General features: G+C 40.1%; 1 protein-coding gene across 2 annotated transcripts in view; it reads left to right on the forward strand.

The window, feature by feature from the left end:
* DDX10 (DEAD-box helicase 10) overlaps nucleotides 1-25,821 on the forward strand; it is a 166,945-nt gene that overhangs the window by 37,898 nt on the left and 103,226 nt on the right. For both annotated transcript variants that reach the window (XM_040055438.2, XM_040055439.2), the window contains exons 12-13: nucleotides 2,509-2,597; nucleotides 10,464-10,926. In XM_040055438.2, coding sequence (XP_039911372.1) covers nucleotides 2,509-2,597; nucleotides 10,464-10,926 — 552 coding nt within the window. The remainder of the gene's footprint in view (nucleotides 1-2,508; nucleotides 2,598-10,463; nucleotides 10,927-25,821) is intronic.

Genomic DNA, 25,821 nt, shown 5'->3' on the forward strand with positions numbered 1-25,821 from the left:
AGTGATGTCTGTCCATTAAATTCTTCATCACACCCTGAGGGATGTGCAGGGTGTTACAGCCTGAGGTTCCAGCCATACCCTGATACTTTTGAATTACTGTCAAAACAGCACATCAATTGAATTGTATGTGTTTTAATACTTACAACAGTTATCCAGGAAATAGATCAATAAATGAAAATTTAGAGGTAGTAAATTCATAGAGCACGGTACTTTTTCCTTATGTATTTCCATTACTTGTACAATAATCTCCAGTGCTTTTCGAGACCTGTAGCTACATTGTAGTAGATATGACAGGGGACAACTGCAGTTGTAAAATAGCAGGGAGAAAGTTCAGACTGACTTAGATTTGTTCTCCCTTAGCTCCAGTGTGTGTGCACAGGCTGAGGAAGTCTTAGGATAATTGAAAAAAATCTGACTGAAATGACAGAGTTTTAGACAGAGGATGAAGTGAACACACTGAAATTAAAATTAAAAAAAAAATCTAAGTAAATAGCTTGATTTCCCTTCTTGTAAAATAGAACAACTCTTCTTTGCATTTGTTTGGTGTTTCATTCTTAGTTATTGTAGGGCTTGATGGGCATGCATAAGTTGTCTTCTTTCTGCCCTTTGTAGTTTGTTAATTTCTAGACCATGTGTACCAAATACATGCTAGTAAGGTAGGTGGATGGCTTTACCAGTTATCCAACAGACATAATGAGATTTCAACCCTGTAGCAAGTAGTGACTCATGTAGATATTCAGATCTGCAAATCTTAGATTCACAGGAAGGATACTTATTTTTTAACCTACTTTTTTTCCATCTGTCACTGCAGAGAAAAAAGAGGCTTTCATTGATTTTTGTCGCTTGCTAGACAACAAGAGATTAATGAGATCTGTCAAATTTGAAGCCTTTTTCTAAACTTTCTAATTACCTTGGTAAAATGATTAATAATTCAATGTGAGCAAAGACATGTTTTATTCTACATCTCAATCTTGGTAGTAGCTGAATGAATTGAATTCACACTTTCCACATCTAAAATTAATTGGAGGGCATAATCAGGAAGGAAACTCTACCCAGAAACCCCTCAGCATTAAGAAAAACAAGCAAATGAAAGTTTACTTTTATAGTGAAGGGATGGGCAGCTTGCAAAGTATATCTCTTAGCTCTACATACCTTACAATCAATAGTTTTTATTTCAGTTTACTCAGGAGAAAAGAATGAGTTTATAACATTGCTTATACTGTCTTATTTTCCATTTTACCTTTGGAAAGTTTACTTTTATAGTGAAGGGATGGGCAGCTTGCAAAGTATATCTCTTAGCTCTACATACCTTACAATCAATAGTTTTTATTTCAGTTTACTCAGGAGAAAAGAATGAGTTTATAACATTGCTTATACTGTCTTATTTTCCATTTTACCTTTGGAAGTGTTTTTTTCTGTTTTAAGCATTTAAAGAATCCTGCCACCCCAGTGCTGCTGCCTGTTGGGTGTTTGCTCCTCTATATGAGGTTAACAAGAAATAGATTTTTTTTTTTAATTCCACATAAATTATTAGTACACTAATTTTCTCCAATAGATGCCTGTACATACAAAACAAGAGTGTGATTATAGCATGCTTGAATATAACTCTGAAAGTGTAAATAACTGTTGTTATTAGTGTTTGATGGTTTAAGCTTCATGGTAGGAGTTCTAGCATTTGTTAGAAATAAGGTTATGAGCAGCAGAAATACAAGGATCTTTTCTGATACTTGAAATATTCCAGTATTTATGCTGCTGCTGCTAGGTAGAACTAGACTATGTAAAAGAAGCATGAGAAGAATAAGAATCTTTCCTTTTGGGAAGGGTGGCAGGAAAACCCAATACAAGATTAAGTTATTCTCTCATGCAGTGCTTCCAGTTTTTTTGGAGAAAGTCTGTGATTAATTGATACTTCAACCTTGGATTGGTGTTGTAGGGTAAATTTGTCTTGGTCAGCTGAGTTGCATTCTGTGTGCATGTGATGAGCTGATGGTAAACAAAAGCTAATAGGAATCGTCTTAGGCCACAGTGAAAGGCAGCTCTATTGAGTTAAATAACTTGCTGCTCGTGGCTAGCATTAAGTCAGGACACCTCAGACTGATAGCAATAAAGGCTGTTCTAAGTTCTATGTAATTTAGATATTGGAATAGCATAACAACATTCAGAAAAACCAGGACAAAAAAGAAAAATCAAATTGAATCAGTGGTGTTTCCTTCTGATTAATCATATTTTCTTTCTAGGAAAATATGACATACTGTTGGGAAATTCAGTCAATTCAGCCAATGTGAATGTAATGAAATATTTGAGTACTTGAAATTGCATCACTTCTGTAGTAGTGATAAATTTTCTCTGATGAGTATTTTAAAAGAAATTGCAGTCTGAAATCGATGTTAGATCACCTAATAGCAAAATTCTGTTTCGTGTTTAGAGCAACAATTTAATGTTTGTTTCTTGTGTGGGTAATTGAATGGTGTTTTTTTTTTTAATTGAATACTTTTATTTTTCTTTCAGTGTTTTGTATCCTACTTGCGTTCAGTTTACTTAATGAAGAACAAGGAAGTATTTGATGTTTTCAAATTGCCCCTAGCAGAATATGCCCTGTAAGTATGGTCAACTTAAAATATGAAAGCTGTATGGTGAGAAGTTTTGCAGTCTTTAGCTGTTTTGATTGTGTTAACACACAGAATTGGACTTCTAGTCTTCTAGTATATTTAGTTGCATATTCATGCTGAGCTTTTGCATATTTTCAAGAAATTCTAAATGGAAATTATATGTAAAAGCAATATATTGCTGTACAGAGGAATAACTTAGGGCAGAAGGTACATTTTCTATATACACTAGATGGTAACTTCTGAAGTAAAAGGATAGAGAATAATGTTTTGGTGGTTTTCCCTCCCCCAGATTTGCCCTTCAGCCTCATAGCTAAATACCAACCTGTGAATTGTATTATTTATAAAGAAATTGGAGTATCTAAAGATGATATATTGCAGTCTGATTTTGAGTATGATTTGGACATTTCTCCTTGGCCATCGGTTGTTTTTCAGAAGATTCAGTGTGTTTGGTAAAGATGAAGCATCTGCACTAGACTGAATAGCATCTATTTCGCTATGTCTATTTTTGTACATATATGTGAATCATATCATATTTTGTATGGGAGGGAAATTAATTTTGACAGGTTGACTTTACAAATGACAGCCCCCTGAAATTGTTTTAAGCTGTGAAGTCTTTGAAATCTCATGGGACATAGGGTAGTCATAAGGGAGCAGAAAGGTGTCCAAGGGTTCATAGCAAATTAATTTGATATGTGGGGAATTTCATACAGAGAAGGCTAACTTGCCAGCAAGTGGCATAATGAACTAAAATGTGACAAATTATTAGACTGGAACACCTGGTCTTTTTGTGCTGTGCTGCCATTAATGTGATTACACTTTTTAAGATGCATAAGCCTATTATAAAAGATACTTTTTAACTTCATGGACTGAGACATTTTGAAAAAGGAGAACTAGCAAAAGCTCAAAAATTTTTGCTCCATGCAGTGCCTGCCCCTCCTCTTGTGTGGTTTGTCAGCATCGTTAAAATCTGTTGTCATTTTTACCGTGCTATGGGTGTACAGAGCAGCAGAAGAAAATAAGGGCTAAGAGGGATAAGCACACAAATTCAACCAGTGTAAGAAACAGACTGGCAGATGGTGGTAATGCTGAATTTTCAGAATCCCGGTGCCTCTTTCTGGATTTCAGCATGGTGTGCCACCTAGTATCTGTAGATGGAGTAGTCTGCAGTTCTGTTCTTCTCAGGTCTGTGTGCCAGGATTTGGACCTTCCTCAAAATTCTGAGTCCCAGCTTTGGAAAGCTACTAAGGTCATTCCTGTAATAAAATGCAAGAAACCAGTCAGTTGTTTGGAGACAGTAGGAGCGGTTTAGTCAAGGCTGTGAAATATGTGGCAGTGTAATCAAAAAGTCAGAAAATAATAAATCTGGGAGATAATTTGGAGATTCTCTTCTAGTTTGTTGGCGCTCTTCTTCCCTGCTCTCTAGACTGCTAGTCTACTTATATACACCCTGCAGTTCCCTAGCTTTCAGTTCAGTGCACAGCCACTGATACATGGATCAGTCATCTTCATTTATGTTAAAATCCCTCCAAGTCTGGTATGTTTGAATTTTGCATTGAGAAGCAACCTTGGTTTCTGTTCTGCACACAAACTTATGGCAAAACCTGAAATGAGAATCCTTTCTTCCCTTTACCTTCTGTGTGCATTTTCTGAAAAGTACTTCAGCCTTTCCGTGGAGATTTACTGCTAGCTTGATAGATGTTACTCCACTAAAAATCCTGCAGAGAAAATAGGCTGCTTAATGCCCCTGTTGGGTTTGCATTGCCAGCTGTTGCCCACATTGCCTGTTGCTCTCCTGCTTGGCACATCTGTGCACTGAGATTCTCTTAAGCTCTGTTGATTGAGTCTGAAGAAAAGCAAGTCCTTTTCATTTTTATATGTTATATAAAATATATATATAAAAGAAAATATATAAAAATGTGTGCATACATACACGCACACACACACGTATATATTCTCGTGCTTGATCACCTTTAAGCTATGGTGCATTACTATTCTCTCCAGTATTCTCTCATTAATGAATTGCTATCAAGAATAATTTGCTGGAGGAAGACTTGTGTAGGCCTTTAAGTCTAATGAAGGAGAAGCTCAATGCTTGCATTAAAAAGAGAAATCTGTCTTTGGATTGCAAAGGACAGGTTTGAAAAGGTAAGAAAATGTAAACAAACAACAGGGTGAAAAGGAGTAATTGCTCAGTCTGGTCTCCTGGAGAGGAGGCAGTATTTTGCAGTATTTTCTTTCTCAAGCACTTTATGTTGCTAACTGCTAACACACGCACACACACACATATATATATAGACACACTGTTCTCCAGGGACAGATCTTAACAGGTTGAGTGTGCTGGATGGACAGGTTAGTCACAGTTCTAAGGGACTGCCAGGGAAGGTAATTTACTTTGTGACTGTCATCATGTCTTTCAGGAGAAATGTAGCGTATTTTCCTGATTCTTCCTGTATTGGTACATAGAGAATAAATAGAACAAGTTGAAGGCAAATTATTGGGAAGATGTCAGATACACACTCCTTAGTATCCAGGTAGTTGCAAGTATTACTTGTAGGTCAGTATTAAAGCAGTAGGTAGCTGCAGGTGCTGTCAGGACTGAAATGGGTGATAGCAGAATACATGATCCATCTGTCCACATCTGTCTGTCCTTTCCCCAACAAGGGAAAGCACCCACTGCACTCTCATCCCCACCCCTGGCCTGACCCTTACTGCATGGTCAGGGCAGTTGGTTTAATTTGTTACCTTGCTCAGGGTTGTCTGTCTCATCCTCAGGCAGTGCCCATTGCAGGCTTTGCTCATCTTGTCATCCCTTTGTTGTTTCTTGGCCCTCCTTCTGGCTGTCCTTATACTTCTCTACATGCTAATCTCCTAACTAAAAAGATGGCTCCTAATTACTTTTCCCCTGTTATTTCCAGTCTTCATGCACCTGTAACCAGACTTACTGTTTCTCATGCTGTTACCTGGTAAATGTCAGCCTTGGACGTTATTGCTCATACAGACCCCAGCATTCCCTCCAGTCATTTCTAGAGTTTGAGCATTCCTCGTTGAGCTCCCCCTCAGCCACCTGAGATCCAGCTGTCCCTGCCTGAGCTTCTGTAACTACTTCTGTAAACTTTTGCCATCAGCTTTCTGAAGAAGCTGCAGTCTCCTCTTTCAAAATCCAGGGTCATTATTCTCTTAGTCATCACCCTCATTCCTTCTAGGATCTTGAGCTCTCTTTTCTCATTCTGCAGCCAAGCCAGCTATTGACCTTCACTCACCTTAGAAGTGCATGCACTTGCATATGCATGAGTAGCAATTCCAGTAGAGTGCCTATCAGAGTTGGCTAAGCCAGCTAACTTGGAGAAAGGGGTTTTAATGCCCTCTAAAAAAACCTTGTTGCTTGTGCTCTGCTGTGTTGCCCTCTGAGCAGCTGTCAGGGTGGCTCAGGTGCCAAGGAGCGCCACCAGGGTTTGGAACTGCAATGGGGAGGTTCCTTTTCCTTTTGTAAGGAAGACTACATCTTGGTCTTCTGAATTATTAGATTGCAGCCATGACATCCCCATTGTTTTCCTTCTCTTTGGTTCTGACCCATGAAGTCTTGAATAGCTTGGCCCTCATGACTAATAGCATGCCAGGCATTTGAACACTTTAATGGAGAGGAATAAAGCTGGCTGGTAAATAGCACAGCAAATGTAATTTCTATGTTCATTTTGGTTATTAATCAGACCACCTGGAAAATCTTTTAGTTCAGATTTGTATCTTTTCTGTTGATGTGATTTCTCCTGTTTTGAAATAGGTTGCTCATCCTGTCTCCTGAAAACATTTTAAATGTTAAATGTAGATATATCATATATTGCTAGGCAAGTAATACATATTTCTTCTCTTGAAATAGCTTCTGGGAGTATTTAACCTTTTTCAACCCATTTTAAATCTTTGTCTGAACCTGTTCCACAGTAAAAGTAATCTCTGTGCCGTGTTTTTATGTGTTCATATAATTCTGAAGTAGTTCACTAATGGAATATGTCTATATTTAGTAAATGTACTAAGTTAATGTCAGACTGAATCAGTAACTTGTGTAAAATTGTTGTGCAGCCGTGCAGTAGATGTGATCTCAGATTCTTTAAAAAAGGACTAGTAATCTTCTAGAAACAAATTAGGAGCATTTGTCACACTTAAAAATGTAAAGATTTTACTGGTCTTACATTTGTTTTTTTCAAGGATAGATTTTGCTTCGAGTGTCTGTCTAAGATTTGGTCTTTCTAAAGAGTTGGGAGGTGTATGGTTTTTCTCTCATCCCAGTAGAGGCAAAGTTAGCATGCTGATATAAGCACACTCCAGGCCTTTGTATAAGCATAGTTAACACACCCTAGGAGAGGCAATATTATAAGTCTGTTATGCTGTTCATTTAAATTAATTTTAAAAATGTTAATTAATTTTTGATCTTCATTATTCCCTAGAAACAAAAGCGGTGTTGTCCTTAAAGCCATACAGTGTTATTTCTTTGCAGTTTTACTTTTTAAACTTATTTCCTGAAAGTCCTTGTGAACTTGCTACTAAATTAACAAAGGTACTTGAGCATTATAGGTAATTTGTTTAGTTACTTCTATGCATTCCTTAATCAGTGTTAGGGAATGCTGATGTCTGGCCGCCTCGGTTTCAGCTGAGGCATGCAACGGTCAGCTGTACTTTGATTTAGAGCAGGCAAAACACCCTTGGTTTCAGTATTGCCTTTAGAAGCTGATTTCAAATACCTTTCTAGAAGAGCTTGCTCTTAAGAAGTCACTGCATTTCACGCCAGGATACAAAACAGGATTGTTTGGTTTGTCAGCTGAATTGTTGTTGCCGTTTAAAGGCTTCCATAGTCTGAGGACTACATTGTGGTGTTAGTGTGTTTTTAGTGTTCTCTGTTAGGATTTATGAAATCTCACTAAATAACCTACCTGCTTTTTGTCTGTCTTTATCAGAAAACCTTGCACTTTTCTTATTCAGATGAGTGTGTGTAATGGTAGCACTAAAGTAAAAAAAAAAAAAAGCTGCAACTTCAGTCATAGTAGGATTGTGGTCTGAGTGGCATCTAATGAACTATTGAGAACTAATAATGCCCTTTCTAGTTTATGAAAAGAAAGGCTGGTTCAGATGTTTGTTTCAGTATGACTGAACTATAGATTTGGTGAATAATTAAGAAATAGTTTCTAAAGAAACAGCCAAATCTTAAAATATGGGGAAGCTTTTAGCAGCCATAGAATGTCCAGATTGTTTGTCACAGATTTTTCTCCATTTGGAATATACTATGAAAAAGAAACAGTCATGAGCCAAAAGACTGACATTTCTTGGAGAAGTTATGTAATTAAAAGTATTATTTCATACACTTTTTCTAAGCTTATCTACTATTGTTGTCTTACCAAATAAAATTGACCTTTTCTCTTCCTTCTGCCTGAGGTCTGTATTTTGGAAGTAATTTGAATTCTGGTAGCACTGGTCTTTTTTGGTAGGCTTGCTAAGCAGAGTAGAAAAATTTGCCCAGACTAACTGACAATTGATTTTATTCAATTATTATAGTAAGACATCAGTGCAGTACAGCAGTCTGGCAAGTGGAATTCCATACTTGAATGAAAAAAAAGTGTGGTGTGAAGTCTTGTCCACATTGTGGGCTGTTCTTCTATTTGGTAACTTTTGCTGGACAGAGAATAGTTTTTCACCTTGTCAGACATTCCTATGAATGAGTATTCCTGATCCTTGATGCTAACTCTGGAGATGTAGGAAAAAAGCTCTAATAAAATGAGAGGTTTCAACCTTGTGTGCCATGTGCCTGTCTGCTTGAGAAAGAGAAGTGAACATCGATTGTGTAGTTGCCATACAGTATTGCTGCTTGCATTGCTTTGTCAACACTTGACAGCAATACTTTATGTAGAATAATGTGAAATCTGGAAAAGCAAAAAAGCGTTTCTCATGCAAAGGATTTGATTTTTGCAACTTTGATTCTCTTGCTGAAGAGATTGAGTGCAGCAATCTCTTGATGTGTGTTTTACTGTGCCTGGTGTTAAGGCCCAATTCCAGGTTTGAATGTCTTCCAGCTGCTGCAGTGAAGCATTACATCTGCTGTTTGGTTGTTTCCATTACAGTTAGTCAATAGGCCAAACTTTAACACATCATTTCACTGCAAAGGTAATTAGTGTTTGCTGTCAAACAGTAAAACACGTTTGAGATTGCTAGTTGCTCCAATTTCAGTTCCCAATGGTGTTCAGTTATCCTCTGCACTGTCAGTAAATGTGCAGAATACACTGGATAAAAACTTCCTTTCATCCTTTTTCATAAAATTCTATTTGCTTTCTTATTGCTGTTAATTGCATATAGAACAGTGCTGAATTATCAGAAACACTAAACCAAAATTTTTACATTAAAAATAAACTTTATTAGTTGGAAGATTTGTTCTTTATCCTAACAGTGTGGATTGCTGTTTGGGTTTGTGTCTACTTTAACCTGTGGCTGGTGCAAAAAGTGCCCTGTTTAACCACAGGTGTGGTTATAATTCGGTTTTTGTTTGTTTGTTTGTTTAAGCAGGCACTCCTTTTGACTGCTCTTTTCCACTGGCTACCATTAAAAGTTCAAGGCTCTCCAGGGCCTACAGTGTACTCTTGCTGCCCTGCAGTATCTTTTGGGTGCTTCACTGACTGTTTATAATGATATTTCTGCCGGATAGCATGAATTAGGTATTTCTCCTGTGCTGTAACTTGAGCTCCTTTCAGAGGCTATGTAGTGAAAAGAAGAAATTATGCTATCTACTTGAACAGCTTGAGAGGAGAGGTGGAGTATAGCTGTGCATGTTTTGAATTGAAAGAGGCTTCTACACAATATGGGTGCTTGTGTGTATTTGTAGCCACTGTAGTTGGTTAAGTCCTTTATTCCTTTGTTAAGTGTATGTACAAGCACCAGGTACTACTTTCAGTTCTGTATCATGAGTTCTCTGTGTGTTCCTTGCACCTGTACCAGTGTCCCCTCACATTTTTTATTCACCCGACGAGAAGGCTCATGAATTCTGAAAGAATTGCTTTTTTTTTTTTTTTTTAATTTGGATTTGACAGGGTCAGGTGTAATAACCATAGACAGTTACAAAGTTTACTGAAGTCAAATGGGCTGTTGGAGTCAGAGTATCTCTTCCCATGCAGTGCTCTCCAGTATTGTTGCTAGACAGGATTTTTACTTTTTCTGAAATTTTTGCCCCTTTATGTAATGCTTATTAGTATAACTTTGAATTGTCATGAGTAACTGGGTAAAATAATAGTTTTGCTGTCACTGTTAGTTACATATGCCATGGAAGTAAAGAGGTAGAAGGGGATGAAATTGCCTTTAAGGGAGAAATGTCTCTCCCCTAGCTCATTCTGCAGTTAGTCATTCATCCACATCATGTTTGTTCTCCTGGTTGCTCAGTCACTGTGAGGTCTGGGGGATAATGTTCTGGATATACTTCCAATAGTGAAGGACACTTGACAGATCAGTGTTATCTCAGTCCTTGACATGAAATCCATGTATTTTCAATATCAAATTACATTGTGTTTCTTCCACCATGTTTTACTATGCATCACAGATAATTAATTGGCTCTTATCTACAACTTAACCAGCTTCTCTGTTTGCTTTCCTTCCTGGGAGGCTTGTAATTGTTATCGAGAGTTCTCAGTTATTTCATCTTGCTGCTTCTTCCAATGTTCACTTGTATTTTTCGTGCTAGGTTTTTCTAAATGTGTTGATCGAAATGTATTAATGTGAATGATCATAATTGAAATTGAATCACTTGAGCCATCAATGAGGGCTTCTAATTTAGTCAAATTTTGTGTATATGCCTTTTAAGTTTATTTGGTTAATTCCATGTTTTAGATCACTTGGTCTTGCAATGGCACCTCGTGTGAGATTCCTTCAAAGAGTTCGGAAGCAGCTGTGTGCGAATGAGGCAGCCAATGGGACAGACCACTTGGAGGAGACAGAGCAAAATGAGAATACCCTCACCTTGGTAAACAAGGAGAAAGGTGAAACTAATTTCACCGGAAAAACATCTGTTAACAAAACAAGGGGAAAGCAGAGAAGAAAAGAAACTGAGGAATGTTCTGCTTCCAGTGGAAGTGCTGAGGAGAGCGGTGAGTCTGAGGATGAAACAAAAGAGCTGTCTGAGGAGGAGGAAAAAGAAGTTCATGTACCTAGCAGGGTACTAAACTCAGACTCCATGCAGTTCTTTGAAGATGATGATGAGGAGGAGGAGGACGACGATGCTGAAGGTCTTGATTTGCTGACAGTGAAACAACGGGATGTTTTTGGTGTGGAAGCTAAAGATAATCCAACACCGGTAAGTGCGCTTTATAGTAAGGCTCAGGAATCTTAATCATTTTTTATTGGACTTAATCCAAGGAAGGAGGAGAGGAGAAGAGGAAATTCTGCTCTTAGCAGAATACACGCTTGAAGTCGGATGTGTTGTGCATATGTATCAGAGGTCATAAATACTCCCAAAAGATAAGTGGTGTGACTTAGCTTTTATCATTTTGTGCAGTTAGCTTAGTTTTACTTGCATAACGAATATCCTTGTACTTGCTTTAATTTATGAATAATGTGACTCGAAAAGCTGGGAAATTTTGACAGTTTTAATTCTTATGCCTTCCTAATTTGCTTGTACCTCTCTAAGTAGCTGCCACTTTCAGTCATAATTTTGATGCTGAACCATGGTTTATAGCTTTGGGAACCAAATTGCAATACACGGTGAGCCACTTCCCGACAGAAATCATAGCAGAGAATGGTCTTTGCAAGAATGTAACCTTCAAACAGTGACTTTTACTTTTCAACAGCACCACTGCTATTAAGAATTGAGCCAGTATCAAGGAGAGAGAGGAAGTGCACACATTTCTTGTACAGCATGGTTTTAAAGGTTCATTGAGAGCGTTCATGTAAATCTTTCATTTCCTTGGCAAGTAGCTTTATAATTTCAATTTCTTTGTCCTTGGTGTTCTGAGAAATATTTCTTTCTTTTAATCTTTAAATACAGTGTTACAGTAAGGGGATTTTTGGTGTTTTTTTATTTTTTTGTAATTTATGTAAAGCAGATTTGGTATGTGCATATTGAGGTGTTGTGGTTTTTTTTTTTTTTTGTGTTTCCTTTGCTATCTAGCAACTGTATTTCTGTAGTAAAAAGATACAAGCAAAATAACCATCTGGTTAGACAAGATGTTCTTCTCAACTTAGATGCGTTCAAGGGGTGCCTCCTGTTAAGCAAAGTATTTATTTTTCCAACTGGTATTTTAAATCTTTTTTTTTTCTGGGTTGTTACTTAACAACACAGGGCACTTACCATGACCTTGAAGCTAATCAGCCTACCAGCTGCATTAATAAGCAGCATCTTTCTTTGGTATGCAGTGAAGTATGAACTAGTTTTATCAGCTGTCATTGTCAGAGGTGAGCAGTTCACAGTAATCTGACTGCTGCCTGCGATCTCCTCTCTACTGTGAGGAGGCTGACACAGGTTGCAATCTCATCTGAGAGCTGTGGAAACAAGAGTTAACTTTCTGTTCCAGTTACTCTAAGCCTGAGTGGTTCTGCCCAGGCATGGCCACAGCTTGGCAGTAGCTTATATTTATTAATACATTTCTGTTTTGTGCAGAAAAGCACTTTGTGTTTTAAAAGCAAGGTGGAGTAGAACATCTGTGCCTTATTTCAAAAATGATCAGCTTGTGGCTTTGTTATTGCTTCTACAATTTTGCGTGCTGAAATACAATACAGACAATTTTGTGCTGTTTTTAATATGTTGGAAGGTTTTGTTCAGGAAATGGTAAAAGGCGAATGTTTGAGGTAAAAGAATGCACAGAAAAAATTTTTTGAAAAGTGCAAGTGATTTATAAAGTAATTTCTAACCACACTGAGTAACCTTTTAAGAGTTTTCCAGCATTAAACATTTATAGATTAGTTTATGTTCAGGCAACTCAGACATTATTTTCTTTGATACAAAGTGGAATAACTGCTCTAAGGGTTAGTAGTTCATGTTTGGTGTGTGAGTGCAGAAGACCTTGTATCACCTAAAAGCTCCTGAACATGGGGGCATAATTACAAAATATTAAGTTTCTCTTCTAAGCAGCTGAGAATAAAAACCTGAAAAGTTGAAAGATCTGTGTCATTAAGAACTTAAATTGTATATAAATAAACTCCCTCAGAAATGCCTATGATAGTGAAATATGTGGTTTTTAGATAGTCAAAATGTAGAGCATACTCTGCTTAACTTGATCAATGCATACAGTAGTGTGGGGCTTATTACCATATGATACTGTGAAGATTATTGATAAATTGTCGAATGCTTTAAATGTAAGGATTCTAATTTTAGTATGAATAAGAGAATAAAGGTTTCTGTCACTAACCATATTTACTTTAAAAGTTTTGTTATAGAAATGCAGCATAGTAGAAATTACATAAAAAGACTTGGGCATTGTGCATGATTTGTTATAACTCAGCAGCTCATTTTCTGGATTTTAAGGCAAAATTGATAATGTGCAACAATTTTTATATATTTTTTTTCCCATTTCTTTATTTTCTGGACAGAAGTTCTCAAGTGACTATTATTGCATTAAGATGGATCAGTAACTATTTAAAGCATTCGTATTCTGGGGTGTGAGAAGCACTGAGCGCTTGTGAATGCATTTTTTCCTGGTGCTGTGTGTTTCAGTGTCCTTCTAGGAAGGACTCAGGAGCCAGTTTGCTGCTTTTCTAGGATGAGGCAGTGTGTTAATTAATAGTAGGAAAGGCTGCAGAGAGTCTAGGAGTATGAGCATAGAGTGTATGCTCAGCTGCATCAGTTAGGAGGATTTTTTAGGCAATCTGTTCCGTGTGCTAAATAAGATAGGAGTCCTTTGCAAACACTGGTATGTGGTCATCTAATAGAGGGTTTATGAATACGCCCACAAAGATTGAATTCCGTTTGCATTTATGCTTTTAGTATGTGTAATTGATTATGCAATTTCACTGTTCTTGCTTTAGGCTTCTTGTCAACAGCAAAGCAGTCCTGCTGTGATTATGGCGCTCCAGGACATTTTCTGTAAATGGAAACATTAGGTTCAGTTTCAGTTTTTGAGTTGCTGTTAGAGACACCATTGCTTACTCATCCTTGTCTCCACCCTAGTCCCTCCGCTGGAGGAAGGAGCCAAGGGGAGGTGTTAGGCTGGCTCTGAGTATCCTCTGTGGTGAAGTAGTGCCCTGACCTTGGTTACGGGTGGGGTTGGCTCATCCATCTTTATACCAAGGGAAAGCAAGTGGTCAAAAAGAGCAGGGGTTACTCAAACTGATGATGGACTACAAGGGATTTGCGGGATTTTTGTACAACAGTTTGTTTTTGATGAATGTGTGTTGGTGCCCAGTCTAACTGTAGAAGAGGTTATGGTGTGACGTGTGACCCCTCCAGTGTTAATCCTTCCAACAGTGTGACTTGTGGCTCTGTTTCACTCTTTCCCTTTCTTGGTGTGTGTCCCTTGGCTTCATGTGAACTTTGTCATTTTGTGACAACACATTTGAAAGAAGAATCTGTTTTCCGCATTGCTTTATAAAAGCAGAAACCTTGGATAGCATGAAAGACCTTGGCAGATATTGCAATTTTGTTGTGAGCTTCCTAGCTCATTTTCTTAAGAGATAGTCACTGGCTGCTCTATTTATGCATTTTACTTTGATATGTCAGGATTTGTAGCTGGTGGTCTAACTCATGGGGCTTATTTAGATAAGTACAGTATTCATATGCATAAAAAGAAGGTCAGCTATATGCATACAGCCATTAGCAGATAGGCAGTATTTAGCTGTTGTGTTAACATTATGGAAATTATTCTTTTAAAGTGCATTTAACAGTATTAGCAGTATTGATGTTGCAAAGACTATAAGTACTCCCTGGTTACAAACTTGGTTTCTAATGCTAATTTTATGAAATTTCTTTTTGCATTTGGAAATTCAAAGGCTGTACTTGTTCAGCTTCTATCATTATTTATTTTGAGAAGTAAGATTAAACCTATAACATTTTTTCTTTGTTTTGTTTATACTTTAGTTTTAGTTAAGTTGTCAAACATATTGAATACTGTCAGACTTCTCTTCTGCTCTTGAATTTTCTGTTTTAGCTTGGAAAATACTACATTACTGAGTTCTTAGGATTGCCCAGGCTTCCTCCCTGCTCCTCTATCCCTTGTTTTATAGACTCTTAAAACTCCTCAAATGTATTCAACAATCACTGCTTAGAATACTGTAATCAGCAAAAGCATACAGGGAGCTGCCTTGAATAGTACTCGCACATTCCTTGGAGTTAAGTCTGGCTCTTGAGCAGCATGGTGTTTGAATATTGTGGCTGTGGAAGGAAATTATTTTATATGCTGTAATTCTGTCTGAGCTGTCTGGCTTGCCTTGCAATCCATTATTATTACATACAGTGAAATTTTCTTAACTTCTCAAACACATGAAACAAACACTGTAAACTGACATATTATTTGTGACCTGAATATGTACATATTGATAAAAGCAGGAGAGAAGAGGCAAAAGTAAATCTCCCTAACTAGTGATGATGGGTGAGTCCCTACCAAGAAGCAGAAAGTGGCAGCTCCTTGTAATGTGGACTTTGCACATTACATAGATCAAGGAAACGTCATTTAATATGCACCAAAATGAGGACATAGCCCTCTGGATTTTTCTTCTGTGATGTGAGAAGAAAGCCTGTTACACTCCACAGAAATTGGAATGAATTTTCAGAGATGTGATTTATCTAGATTACTTCTCTTACGTTGTCTTTTCACTCTGAATGGGATTTCTTTCCCCCCGTTAGGTGTTACGAGAGAACGTTTCACCACTCTTATGTTTATATACTGCTTTTTTTGTCTCGTTCTTCTCCCCACCTCTTACTAGCTATAATTCTTATGCTTTCATATTAATATATTTTAAACAGTTGACTTTGTCGCCTCTAAGCTTTTCAGGGGACAGGGAGATAAAAAATACCCGAAGGATGGAAGAAGCAAGGAAGCAAGCTGGCGGGCTCTGGTATTGGCGTTTCCCTTTGGGGGAGCCTGCTTTGCTCCTGCTGTTGCAGTGTGTTGTGTCCAAGAGAAGAAAGCTGCTCCAGGCAGCCCGCTGGCTCTAAAGAGAGCATTATTCCCTGGAGACGTGCTGCCAAGCGAGCAGTCTGGCAAAGAAAACAGAGAAGTTACTTATTTGTAAGTTAAATAAAAGTCAGTATTGTGATGCATTACATACCATAAAATCTCCTTCCTAAAGAATGTAAGTGCATTCGGTTCTCGGCCCAGTAACAGAGTGCTTATGTATTTCTGTTACAGCAAGTAATAATTTATATGAAGAATATATATATTTGCATGCAAGGGAACTAGGCCTACATTTAGATATTAGCCAAAGTGCTTCAAGGTTCCAGTGTTAGAAAAAATTATCAGCTATGAATGTAGATGAAACCTGCTCATGGTACCTCAAAGCCTCTTGATGCTGAGCAGCCATCACAGCACGCATTCTATGAAGTGAATAGATCATTTTAAAGAAATCACTTTTTTTTTTTCACAGCAATTTCAGTAACTTCAATACAACTAAAACTAGTTTAAGTATGTTTACAATATCCAGTTTTAAGTTCTATGTAGTTTTTAGAAGTCCTGTTATTCAGGACTGCTTCTGTGAGCTACAAAAAGGACAGACTAAACCCATTTACTTGTCTTCTCGGAGAAGTTTTACTTTTTGGATTTGCAGAAAAGTTCATTCTCCTGGCTCTACTATTTTTGATTAGACCACTCATGACTTGCTTGCTAGATTAAACTCTGCAATAGAGGCTTTTCAGGCGGTCCCTAATAAAAACCCATTACCTACATTAAACTCCAGCTATGTAGATCAGTCATTGATTTAGACTTCATTGCTTTCTCAGGGTAGCTGCTTTACTAGTCTTCTGTTGGCTTCACATACATCTTTAAATTTCCCTCTAAAGATTTCTTTTTCAATTGAATTTTACCAGCTTACTAAGAACTTCTGTAGTTTATGAAAAAAATCACTAAGTTTTTAGGTTTCTTGTACCTGTAAAACATCACTCCTGTGATGCTTAGGTTAATTAAAAAAATTACAATTAGAAGTCTCTGAGTTACTTGTAAACTGTGTATTTGAAATAAATGGCTGTTTTATATCCCTTAAGGGATATCTGTTTGAGACTGTCATCCTAAATACTTTAATCATGTTGAAAACCTGGATAAATATATGGGGTTTTTATGAATATTTATGAATTTTATTTGACGTATATGCCCTTGTCACAGATTTCTGTATCATAGGCTATGGAGTACGTAATTCTGATGTGCTGGGCTTTGCTTCTGTGGAAAATTTGACATGTTGGGGTGCTTTTGAACCACTGTGAATAGGGGTACTTTTGATGCCCCCAAGCTGCCCTTTGGGCATTTGTTACTCTTGTAAATAGGAATCGAGTATAGAAAGATGGCAGATGATTAGGAAACCTGTTTTGAATGTTTATATTAAAGATCTTTGAAAGGAGCCTGATTTGAGCCAGAAAAGGCTTCCCCAGGTCTGGTGGGAGCTCTTCACAAGTCTGTGGCTTTTCCAGCTGGCTGAAATGTACTGCTTGCCACATAGAGCAAGGGATTTAGACAAGTTTGTAGCCGCTGTAGCACACTTCTGAACTAGGCAGCGCCACCTTTTTGGTTCAGCTAATGAAGCTTTGAGTTAAACTCCTTAATTCTATGTGCCACCTGAAGCAGCCTCACAAGTTGCCTTCACTCTGTGGGGCCTGCTAGAGTACCACATCATTTACTGCCCTAAGGAGAGGAGGCTGTTTGACAGTGTGTTTCTGTGACTGACTTCACTGAAGTACTTTTGAAAATTGTGTGTAACAATCTGAATTTTGAACCTGGACTGGAAGGTATACTAAGCAAGTTCCCAGATGGTACAAAACTGGGAGGAGCTGCTGATTCCCTCCTGGGCAGAGAGGCCATGCAAAGAGACCTCAACAAATGAGGGGACTGGGCAATCACCAGCTGTGTAAAATTCCACAAGGGAAATTGTCGGGTTACCGGAGCCGCGGGAGAAATGCCTCATGCTTTCATGGTCAGCAGATCTCACTTTATTAAGGTTGCATTACATTTTTATACTTTTCATAATTAGCTCATACATATTGCAAAAGCCAAGCTCATCATTGGACATAACCAGTTAACGCAAGCGTTACTTAGCGACGACCTCAATTTTTGCGAAACAGCTAAAGTCAGTACATCTTATCTTTAGTTTCCCCATACTTGACTGGTTTCACATCCGGCTTACATCCTGTTTTTCACATAAGCCTTCCTTCAAGGGTAGCATGTCCTTGAGGCCTAAATTCTTACTAGTTTAACCACGTCATGTCCCTTTTCTGCGAGCCACTGCTCTGATAAGCTCTCAACACTTCCCCCGTTTTCTTTTATGGCAAACATCGACATTTTTACATTCTCTACCATTGACATCATCATGCGTTGTATACATTGGAAAATGCATGGTCCTAAAAGCAACACTAACAATAACAAAAGCACAGGGCCAGCAAACATTTTAATCAATCCTTCAAGCCATCCTGTTATTCCTAAGGAATTCAACCACTTGTCTAAGGGATTTGATGTGACAGTTAGCTTCTTCATATTATCTCTTAAATCCTGTAATTTTTTATGAATAGACTCAGAGTGATCCGATATATTCATGCAACACATACCTTCGAAATCTTCGCACCCATGACCCTGAGCCAGAAGCAAAAAATCTATGGCAGTCCTGTTTTGGAGCACCGCATGTCGTACTGAATCCACATCTACAGCAAGTTGTGTAAGAATATCAGTGGTGCGATTTAACTGCTTTCCTGCCCAACAAGCCACCTTCGCTAATTGCGCAAGGGCTTGTGCAGCGGCTACTCCTGGAGCAAGAATTGATGCCGAAATATTAGAAGGCTTGTCCCATAGGTTCACGTTATCATTGCAACTACTATCTAATTGATGAGTGCTCCTACGCTGTCTTAAGGGACGCATATTTCAGGTTCCATTTGCCCTTATCGCCTGCTGGATTGTAGGTGCAAACAGGGTAAGCTTACCAAAATAGCATCTGCCCCTTACAGGATTTTTTGGAATTCCGGGCCATGCTCTATCTCCACAAATTAAAAAGACTCCCGGAGGTATGCCAAGAGCTGTGTTATTATGAGTGACTACCCTTGTCTCATTGTTACAATATAGACTATCATTCATATAAGCAGCCATTTTTGAATAAAGAAAGGTATAGTTTCCACGCGACCTCCCGCTAGCAGTAAAGGTAACACAATAATTAGAGGGTGCAGAGCCTAAAAGATCCAGCTCTTGTGGTTCATCTCCGGTAACATTCAAATTTCTTAATATGTATTGGGCCTGTAGTAATCAAACTGGGTGATTGCAATAGTGCTTCAGCAAGGTTATTAGAGTTAAGCAAGAACCAGTCCAAAGATGCTTTTTCCATTGGTAGTTGTATTGCGTCGGGCTCTTTGCCACTAAGTTCGATTGCTCGAAGACGGCCTTTGACAATTAAGCCAGCTAATTTTTCAATTTTTTGTGTTATTGTTTTTCTTTGCTGCAAAGGAGGGCTTAACCATTCTATTATTCCTAAGTCTTTCCCTTTCTCTGCGCTCTCCCCTGTTTTCTTTTCCTGCGTGATCGCCCCTAGCAAATGATTTTTGCTATTCCAGATTGTTAAAGAAATGGGGCTGGAGGGGTTATAGCGTGTAACGAAACCGTTGGCAACACACCATAAAATGTTTTGAAGCGCAGTTTTCTGTTGAGGTGTCAGTGTAATAGGAGTAGACGGGTTAGTACCTTTTAGCAGGGGACGCAGTTCCTCTAAAAGTGTATTTGGGATGCCTACTACGGGCTTGAGCCACTGTAAATCCCCTAACAATTGCTGCACTTCATGTAGGGTAGTTGGTTCAGTCTGAATGGTAAGTTTTTGTGGGCGCACTTGTTTTTGCGTGATGGTCCATCCCAAATATTTCCATGGGGCTTGTAGTTGAATTTTTTCTCTGGCTACAGTTAAACCATAGTCAGTCAATGTAGCGACAATAAATTGTACTTGGGATACATCAAATGGGTTACTCTGGGCAAACAAAATATCGTCCATGTAACGATAAATGATTGTGTCAGGTAAGGCTTTCCTGACAGGCTGTAAGGCTGTATCAACATATAGTTGACACAATGTAGGTGAATTGCGCATGCCTTGCGGCAAAATTGTCCATTCAAAGCGTTTGTCAGGCTCACCCCTTTAAAGAGGGGAGGGTAAATGCAAACCTCGTAGTATCCGTAGGGTGTAGGGGAATTGTGAAAAAACAGTCCTTCAAATCAATGACTAAAATAGGCCAATCTTGCGGTAACATAGCTGGATTAGGAAGTCCTGGTTGTAAAGCTCCCATGGGTTCCATTTGTTGGTTAACTGCTCTTAAGTCCTGCAAAAGGCGGTAACTTCCTGATTTCTTCTTGATGATAAAAACAGGTGTGTTCCATGGGCTGGTAGATGGTTTAAGGTGTCCAAGTTGTAATTGCTCTGCTACTAAACGGTGTGCCTGTTCAAGATTTTCCCTTTTTAGCGGCCATTGCTTAACTACCACAGGATCATCAGTTGTCCAGGTCAGCGGTAGAGGGAATGTCCAAGCAATGGCCGTCATGATAAAGGGCGATCAGTAAGCACGTACCCAAGCTGTGTCAAAACATCTCGTCCCAAAATGCAATCAACCTCCGCTGGCAATGGTGTCAACGAAAACACTACTTTGGCCAGTTTATCGTCAGCTTCCACAGTGAGGAGAGGGGAGCGTTGTGCCAATCTAATGCCTCCAATGCCTGAAACCGTAGTATTAGATGAAAGGAGAGGCCACATCTTTGGGTATTTTGTTAAATCAACAATACAAGTATCCGCCCCAGTATCGAGCAGCGCCTTATGCAAGGTGGCTGTTTGTCCTTGATAATGTAAATGGCAGGTTCTCTTAGGTCTTGTAGATAAGTCTATGACAGGAAGAGTAATGGCTCCTGAGGAGCCAAGGCATCCGGTACCGCGTGGCTCCTTGGATCGTGGCAAAATGTTCGCAGTCAATTGTGGCAGAGGTACAAATTGAGCAATCCTCTGACCCTTTAGAATTTTCATTGGTGGATAAGGAGTACTGGCAATAACAAAAATTTCTCCTTCGGAGTCAGCGTCTACAACTCCTGGTTCAATAAACAGGCCTAGCACCGATCCCGATGAGCGACCTAAAATAAGTCCTCCTGTAGGCTGTCCATTAACAATAATGGGGCCAAAAACTCCGGTAGAAACGACATGCGGGCTGTTGTTAAACAAGGTAACAGTTACTGCTGCTGCCAGGTCCAATCCGAGGCTGCCGGAGGTTGCTGGCACGAGCTGGTTGTCGGCAGAGCAGCTGGAACTACTTATGTCTTGGCGCGGCCCAACTTCGCGCTGGTTTTGCAGTTTCCCGATCCGGACCGGGCACAGGCGGCGCTGTTATGGGTGTTAGAGCGGCATTTCTCGCACCAGATACCGGTAGCGTTGCACTCACGACGGATATGCCCCAATTTTCCGCAGCGAAAACATTTCATTCTTCCTCCTGTATTAGAGCGCTGACACGCCGTCGCTGCTTGGAGGGGTGCGAGGGCAGCTAAAACCTGAGTATGTGCTGAGGCGGTTTGCTCCCTAAAAGCCTGCACTAGTTGCTGCAGTCCCTCCCCTATTTTCTGTAGAGCTTCTACTATAAAAACTTGAGTGCCTGAAGGCATGGATTCAGCTTTGTCTAACAAATCCTGCACATTCCAATGACCTGGGGCTGCAGCTATAAGGGAACGGGTATTAGCATTCCCATTTTGTAAAATACATTGCTTAACTAAAGCATCCTGCATATGATCAGCAATGCCTGCCTTGCTTAGTGCTTCAATTATTTTATCAACAAAAGATCCTAGGGGTTCTTCTCTACCTTGTTTGATTCCCATATATATGGGGGTACCGCCTGGAGCTCTGATTTTGCCCATCGCTCTTCTTGCTACTGCCATAGCCTCTCTTAACTTCTCCTGTCCTAAAGCTACCTGTGCCTCGATTCGATGAAATGGTCCTTGCCCCATGAGTTCATCCATTGTGAGTCCTGCCAAGGGATCACCCTGAGGTCGCGGCAAGGCAGCACTCATGGCTGCCTCTTCTCGCCAGCGAGCCTCAAATAGTAGCCGCTGATGTGGCGTATAAATAAGTTTAGAGATCCCTCTAATGTCCGATGGCAAAAGGAGGTTGGCATTAAACAAAAACTCTAACATTTGTTTAGCAGGCTCACTCGTGACTCCGTAGCTGGCTACAGTAGCTCTAAGCTGAGAAAGCAGCTTCCAGTCAAGATTTACAAGCTCAGCTCTTTGGCCCCCTTGCGCATTAGGTTGAAAAGTGCAAGTATCAATCTGTTCCTGGGCAGCCGCCGCAAGCTCAGGGTCTTCCCTTTGCCACCCCTGTTGCGCCAGAGCCGCCCATGCCTCTCTCCTGCCCTGTGCCATAGCCTCCGCGAGGTCCGAAAGGGCTCCGGGGAACGGCTCCGTGGCGGGGGGGTCAGGAGGCGTGGGAGACAGGGGGTCGGCATTAGAGGGCAGTGGCGGGGCCGTCGGCGGCGGCGGCGGTGGGGGCAAGTCAACAAAAGCCACCCCCGGGGGATTAGGATCAGAAGGGTGACCATTATAAATCTTATTTTTCCCCTGTGCTTCCTTAGCAGCTACAACCGCCTGCTTCTCAGCCTCACATTTAAGCAGTTCATTCTGTACAATCTTCCAAAACTCGCTCATTTTCTTAGCAGGTTTATCGTCATCTAAAACTAATTCCCACAACTTGTCCCCATATTTACGCCATTCCGCTAATTCATGTACAGCATGAGGGTTAGCAAAGAACTCATAAGAGGTAGCATGCTCCAGGAGAGAAGGAAGATCCTTATCTAAATCAAGACCCTTCACACCCCGCCTTTTTAAAAGGGAAGCGAAGAGATCATACGCTGCTTGCCTGTCCATGCTCACCGGTACCGTCGCAACCCTCCAGGCGTTGGCAGCGCGTGTCAGCAGGGCAAACCTATGTGCTCACCCCGGGCGAAAAAGTCACCGTCGCAGAGGACCCGAGCCCAACGCAGCTCTGAGGAGGGAAGGGGAGGAGCCTGTTCGGACGCCAAATGTCGGGTTACTGGAGCCGCGGGAGAAATGCCTCATGCTTTCATGGTCAGCAGATCTCACTTTATTAAGGTTGCATTACATTTTTATACTTTTCATAATTAGCTCATACATATTGCAAAAGCCAAGCTCATCATTGGACATAACCAGTTAACGCAAGCGTTACTTAGCGACGACCTCAATTTTTGCGAAACAGCTAAAGTCAGTACGTCTTATCTTTAGTTTCCCCATACTTGACTGGTTTCACATCCGGCTTACATCCTGTTTTTCACATAAGCCTTCCTTCAAGGGTAGCATGTCCTTGAGGCCTAAATTCTTACTAGTTTAACCATGTCATGTCCCTTTTCTGCGAGCCACTGCTCTGATAAGCTCTCAACAGGAAATCGCTGGGTTCTGCACCTGGGATGGTTCAGCCCTGGCTGTACAGACAGACTGGGGAATGAGGTGCTGCAGAGCAGCGCTGCACAAAGGGTCCTGGGGGTCCTGGCCTGTGGCAAATTGAACATGAGGCAGCAGTGCCCTGGCAGCCAGGAGAGCCAACCCTGTCCTGGGGACATCAGGCACAGCATGGCCAGCCAGGCAAGGGAGGGGATTGTCCTGCTCTGCTCTGAGCTGGGGCAGCCTCACCTCCAGTGCTGGGGGCAGTTCTGGGTGCCACAAGGTAAGAAAGACATGGAACCATTGGAGAGTGTCCAAAGGAGGGTGACAGAGATGGTGAAGATCTGGAGGGGAAACCATATGAGGAGTGGCTGAGGTCACTCGGTGTGTTCAGCCTGGAGGAGACTGAGGGGAGATCTCAGTGCAGTCTGCAGCTTCCTTGTGAGAGGAAGAGGAGGGACAGGCACTGACCTCTGCTCTGTGGTGACCACTGAATGGCCTGAATCTGTCTTGGAGAGGTTTAGGTTGGTTAGTGTGGGAAGGTTTTTCACCCAGAGGGTGTTTGGGCACTGGAACAGGCTCCCCAGGGAACTGGTCCCAGCACCAGCCTGGCAGAGTTCAAGAAGTGTTTGGACAGCACTCAGTGTGACTCTTGGCTATGGTCCTGTGCAGGGCCAGGAGTTGAACTCTGATCCTTGAGGGTCCCTTCCAACTTAAGAAATTGTGTGGTTCTGTAATGTTTCCAGGTTATTGGAGATTCGTGCTGTACTCTGAGCAGGCTGGACTGTTACATGCTTAGGTTTCAGCATCTGGTGTGAATTCAGGCCGAAATGAGGTGTGTGCTTTATGTCTCAATAGAACAGACCCAAAATGACTGAGAGAGATGCATGGACTTGTATGCCAAGAAATAGTGGAGTACAACTTGTATGACTTGAAATAATTCACTAAAATCTTATTAATTTAATACTTCTAGTAGGTTACTCAAGCCTGCAGTAATACCCTCAGTTTTAATTGTTCTTTATTGCTGATTTATAGCCTTGTTTAATATATTGCAGCAGTTTCATAGACAAGGGTGAATGAGCAAAAAACTCTGCATTAAATCTGCCTAGTTTTAATCAATATTCTCTGAATCTGTAAGATTTATAAATTATTAAAATGTCACAGTTTCGTTTAAAATCATTAGTCTCTGAATGGGTGCTGAGAGATGGCATTGGAAATATTACTGTGACATAATTTTGGACAAGTGTTTTAGAAGTTGAATGCTAAATTTGTGAAATACTACGTGAAATTATGCAACATTAATTTTTGTAGGAAATGCTGCTTTCTGAAATAGTAATAATGCAGACAAACTATCAAATATGTATCTAGAGTCTTCTGACTCTCTGTCAGCAGAGGTAAAACTGAGAATTATTCTTTATTGTGTTGTGGCTTCTCTGATACAGATATCTGCTACTGTAAGCATTGCTTAACAAACTACCCATGCACATTTTAAACAATATTTTGAGGCACATTTCTAAATTCGTGTCTGAGCTGTGTAATTTTCAGATGGAATAGTTTGATAATTTGAAAATAAAATTTGTGGGTGATGATTCATCAGGTATTTACCAAAGTGAGTCCCGGGGTAATTCACTGCAGTATCACTGACATTCTGCAGATTGTAATTTAATGGCTATTTTAAAAAGGAAAAATGTATATGCATTCCTGGAATAGCAACCTGCTGACTGACCAGGAGCTAGGAAATCTGCTTGATTGCATGGAGCAGATGTTCCATGTTTCCAAAAGTCTGTGATTTGTCCCAGCTGTGAGGAGTTGTACTGTTGGCATCCCAACTGGGTTGGAGTATCTCACCTTCTGCAGCCTGGTCTCTCTGCTCCCCATCTTGGATAAAGCAACAGCTGTATCCTCTGGGGATAAAATTCTCTGAAAGGAGCATTATGGTGAATGAGTGAAAGGAAATTAAACCAATTAAGACTGCAGCCTCTAGCTTTATTTCAATAAAAAAACCAAATTAAGTATAAATGTCTTCGGGCTAGCCTGGTGGGGAAGTCTTAGAGGTCTTTTCATTCTTTATTACCCCATCATTCCTGTGCTAGTTTTCCATGTATTTCTTTGCTATATGTGTGTTTGCTCCTCTTGCTAGAGATCTTCATCTAGCTGATGCTCACTGGATCAAGATAAACTGCTTTGCCTGCTCCTTATGGCCCATATGTTCTGTATGGACCTCTGTGAGGTAGCAGGGTTGTGCTTGAAAAGAGAGGTGGCTGGCAAACATGCCTGAAGAAAATGAAGTGCGTTAGTAAATCCCTCAGAAAAGCATACAGACGGGTGCCCTTGAGTGGGAAAACAGAATGACACAGGTAGCTTTTTGAGGAGCTAAATGGCAGTATAATTCCCTTCAGATTTGTCCCCTGTGTGACCAAGACCACAAAGCATTTTTTAAAACTGTCTTTTAGTATTTAAAACTGTATTTTTCTGTGGTAATATTGACTATACTTCTTGCAGAGAGGCTGTGCACATGGGTCACTGGAGAAAAAAAGCCAATGTCAAGCCATGAAACCACTGGTATTGTGGTTTTTGAAATTAGTTTTACCTGCTAGCAGAGTAGAAGAGGAGGGTGTTTGAGGTACTTGCACAATGCAGATCTTGCTATGAGCTCTCTGGAAAGAGAACAC

The sequence above is a fragment of the Hirundo rustica genome, chromosome 2 (assembly GCF_015227805.2).
Source record: "Hirundo rustica isolate bHirRus1 chromosome 2, bHirRus1.pri.v3, whole genome shotgun sequence".
Lineage (NCBI taxonomy): Eukaryota > Metazoa > Chordata > Aves > Passeriformes > Hirundinidae > Hirundo > Hirundo rustica.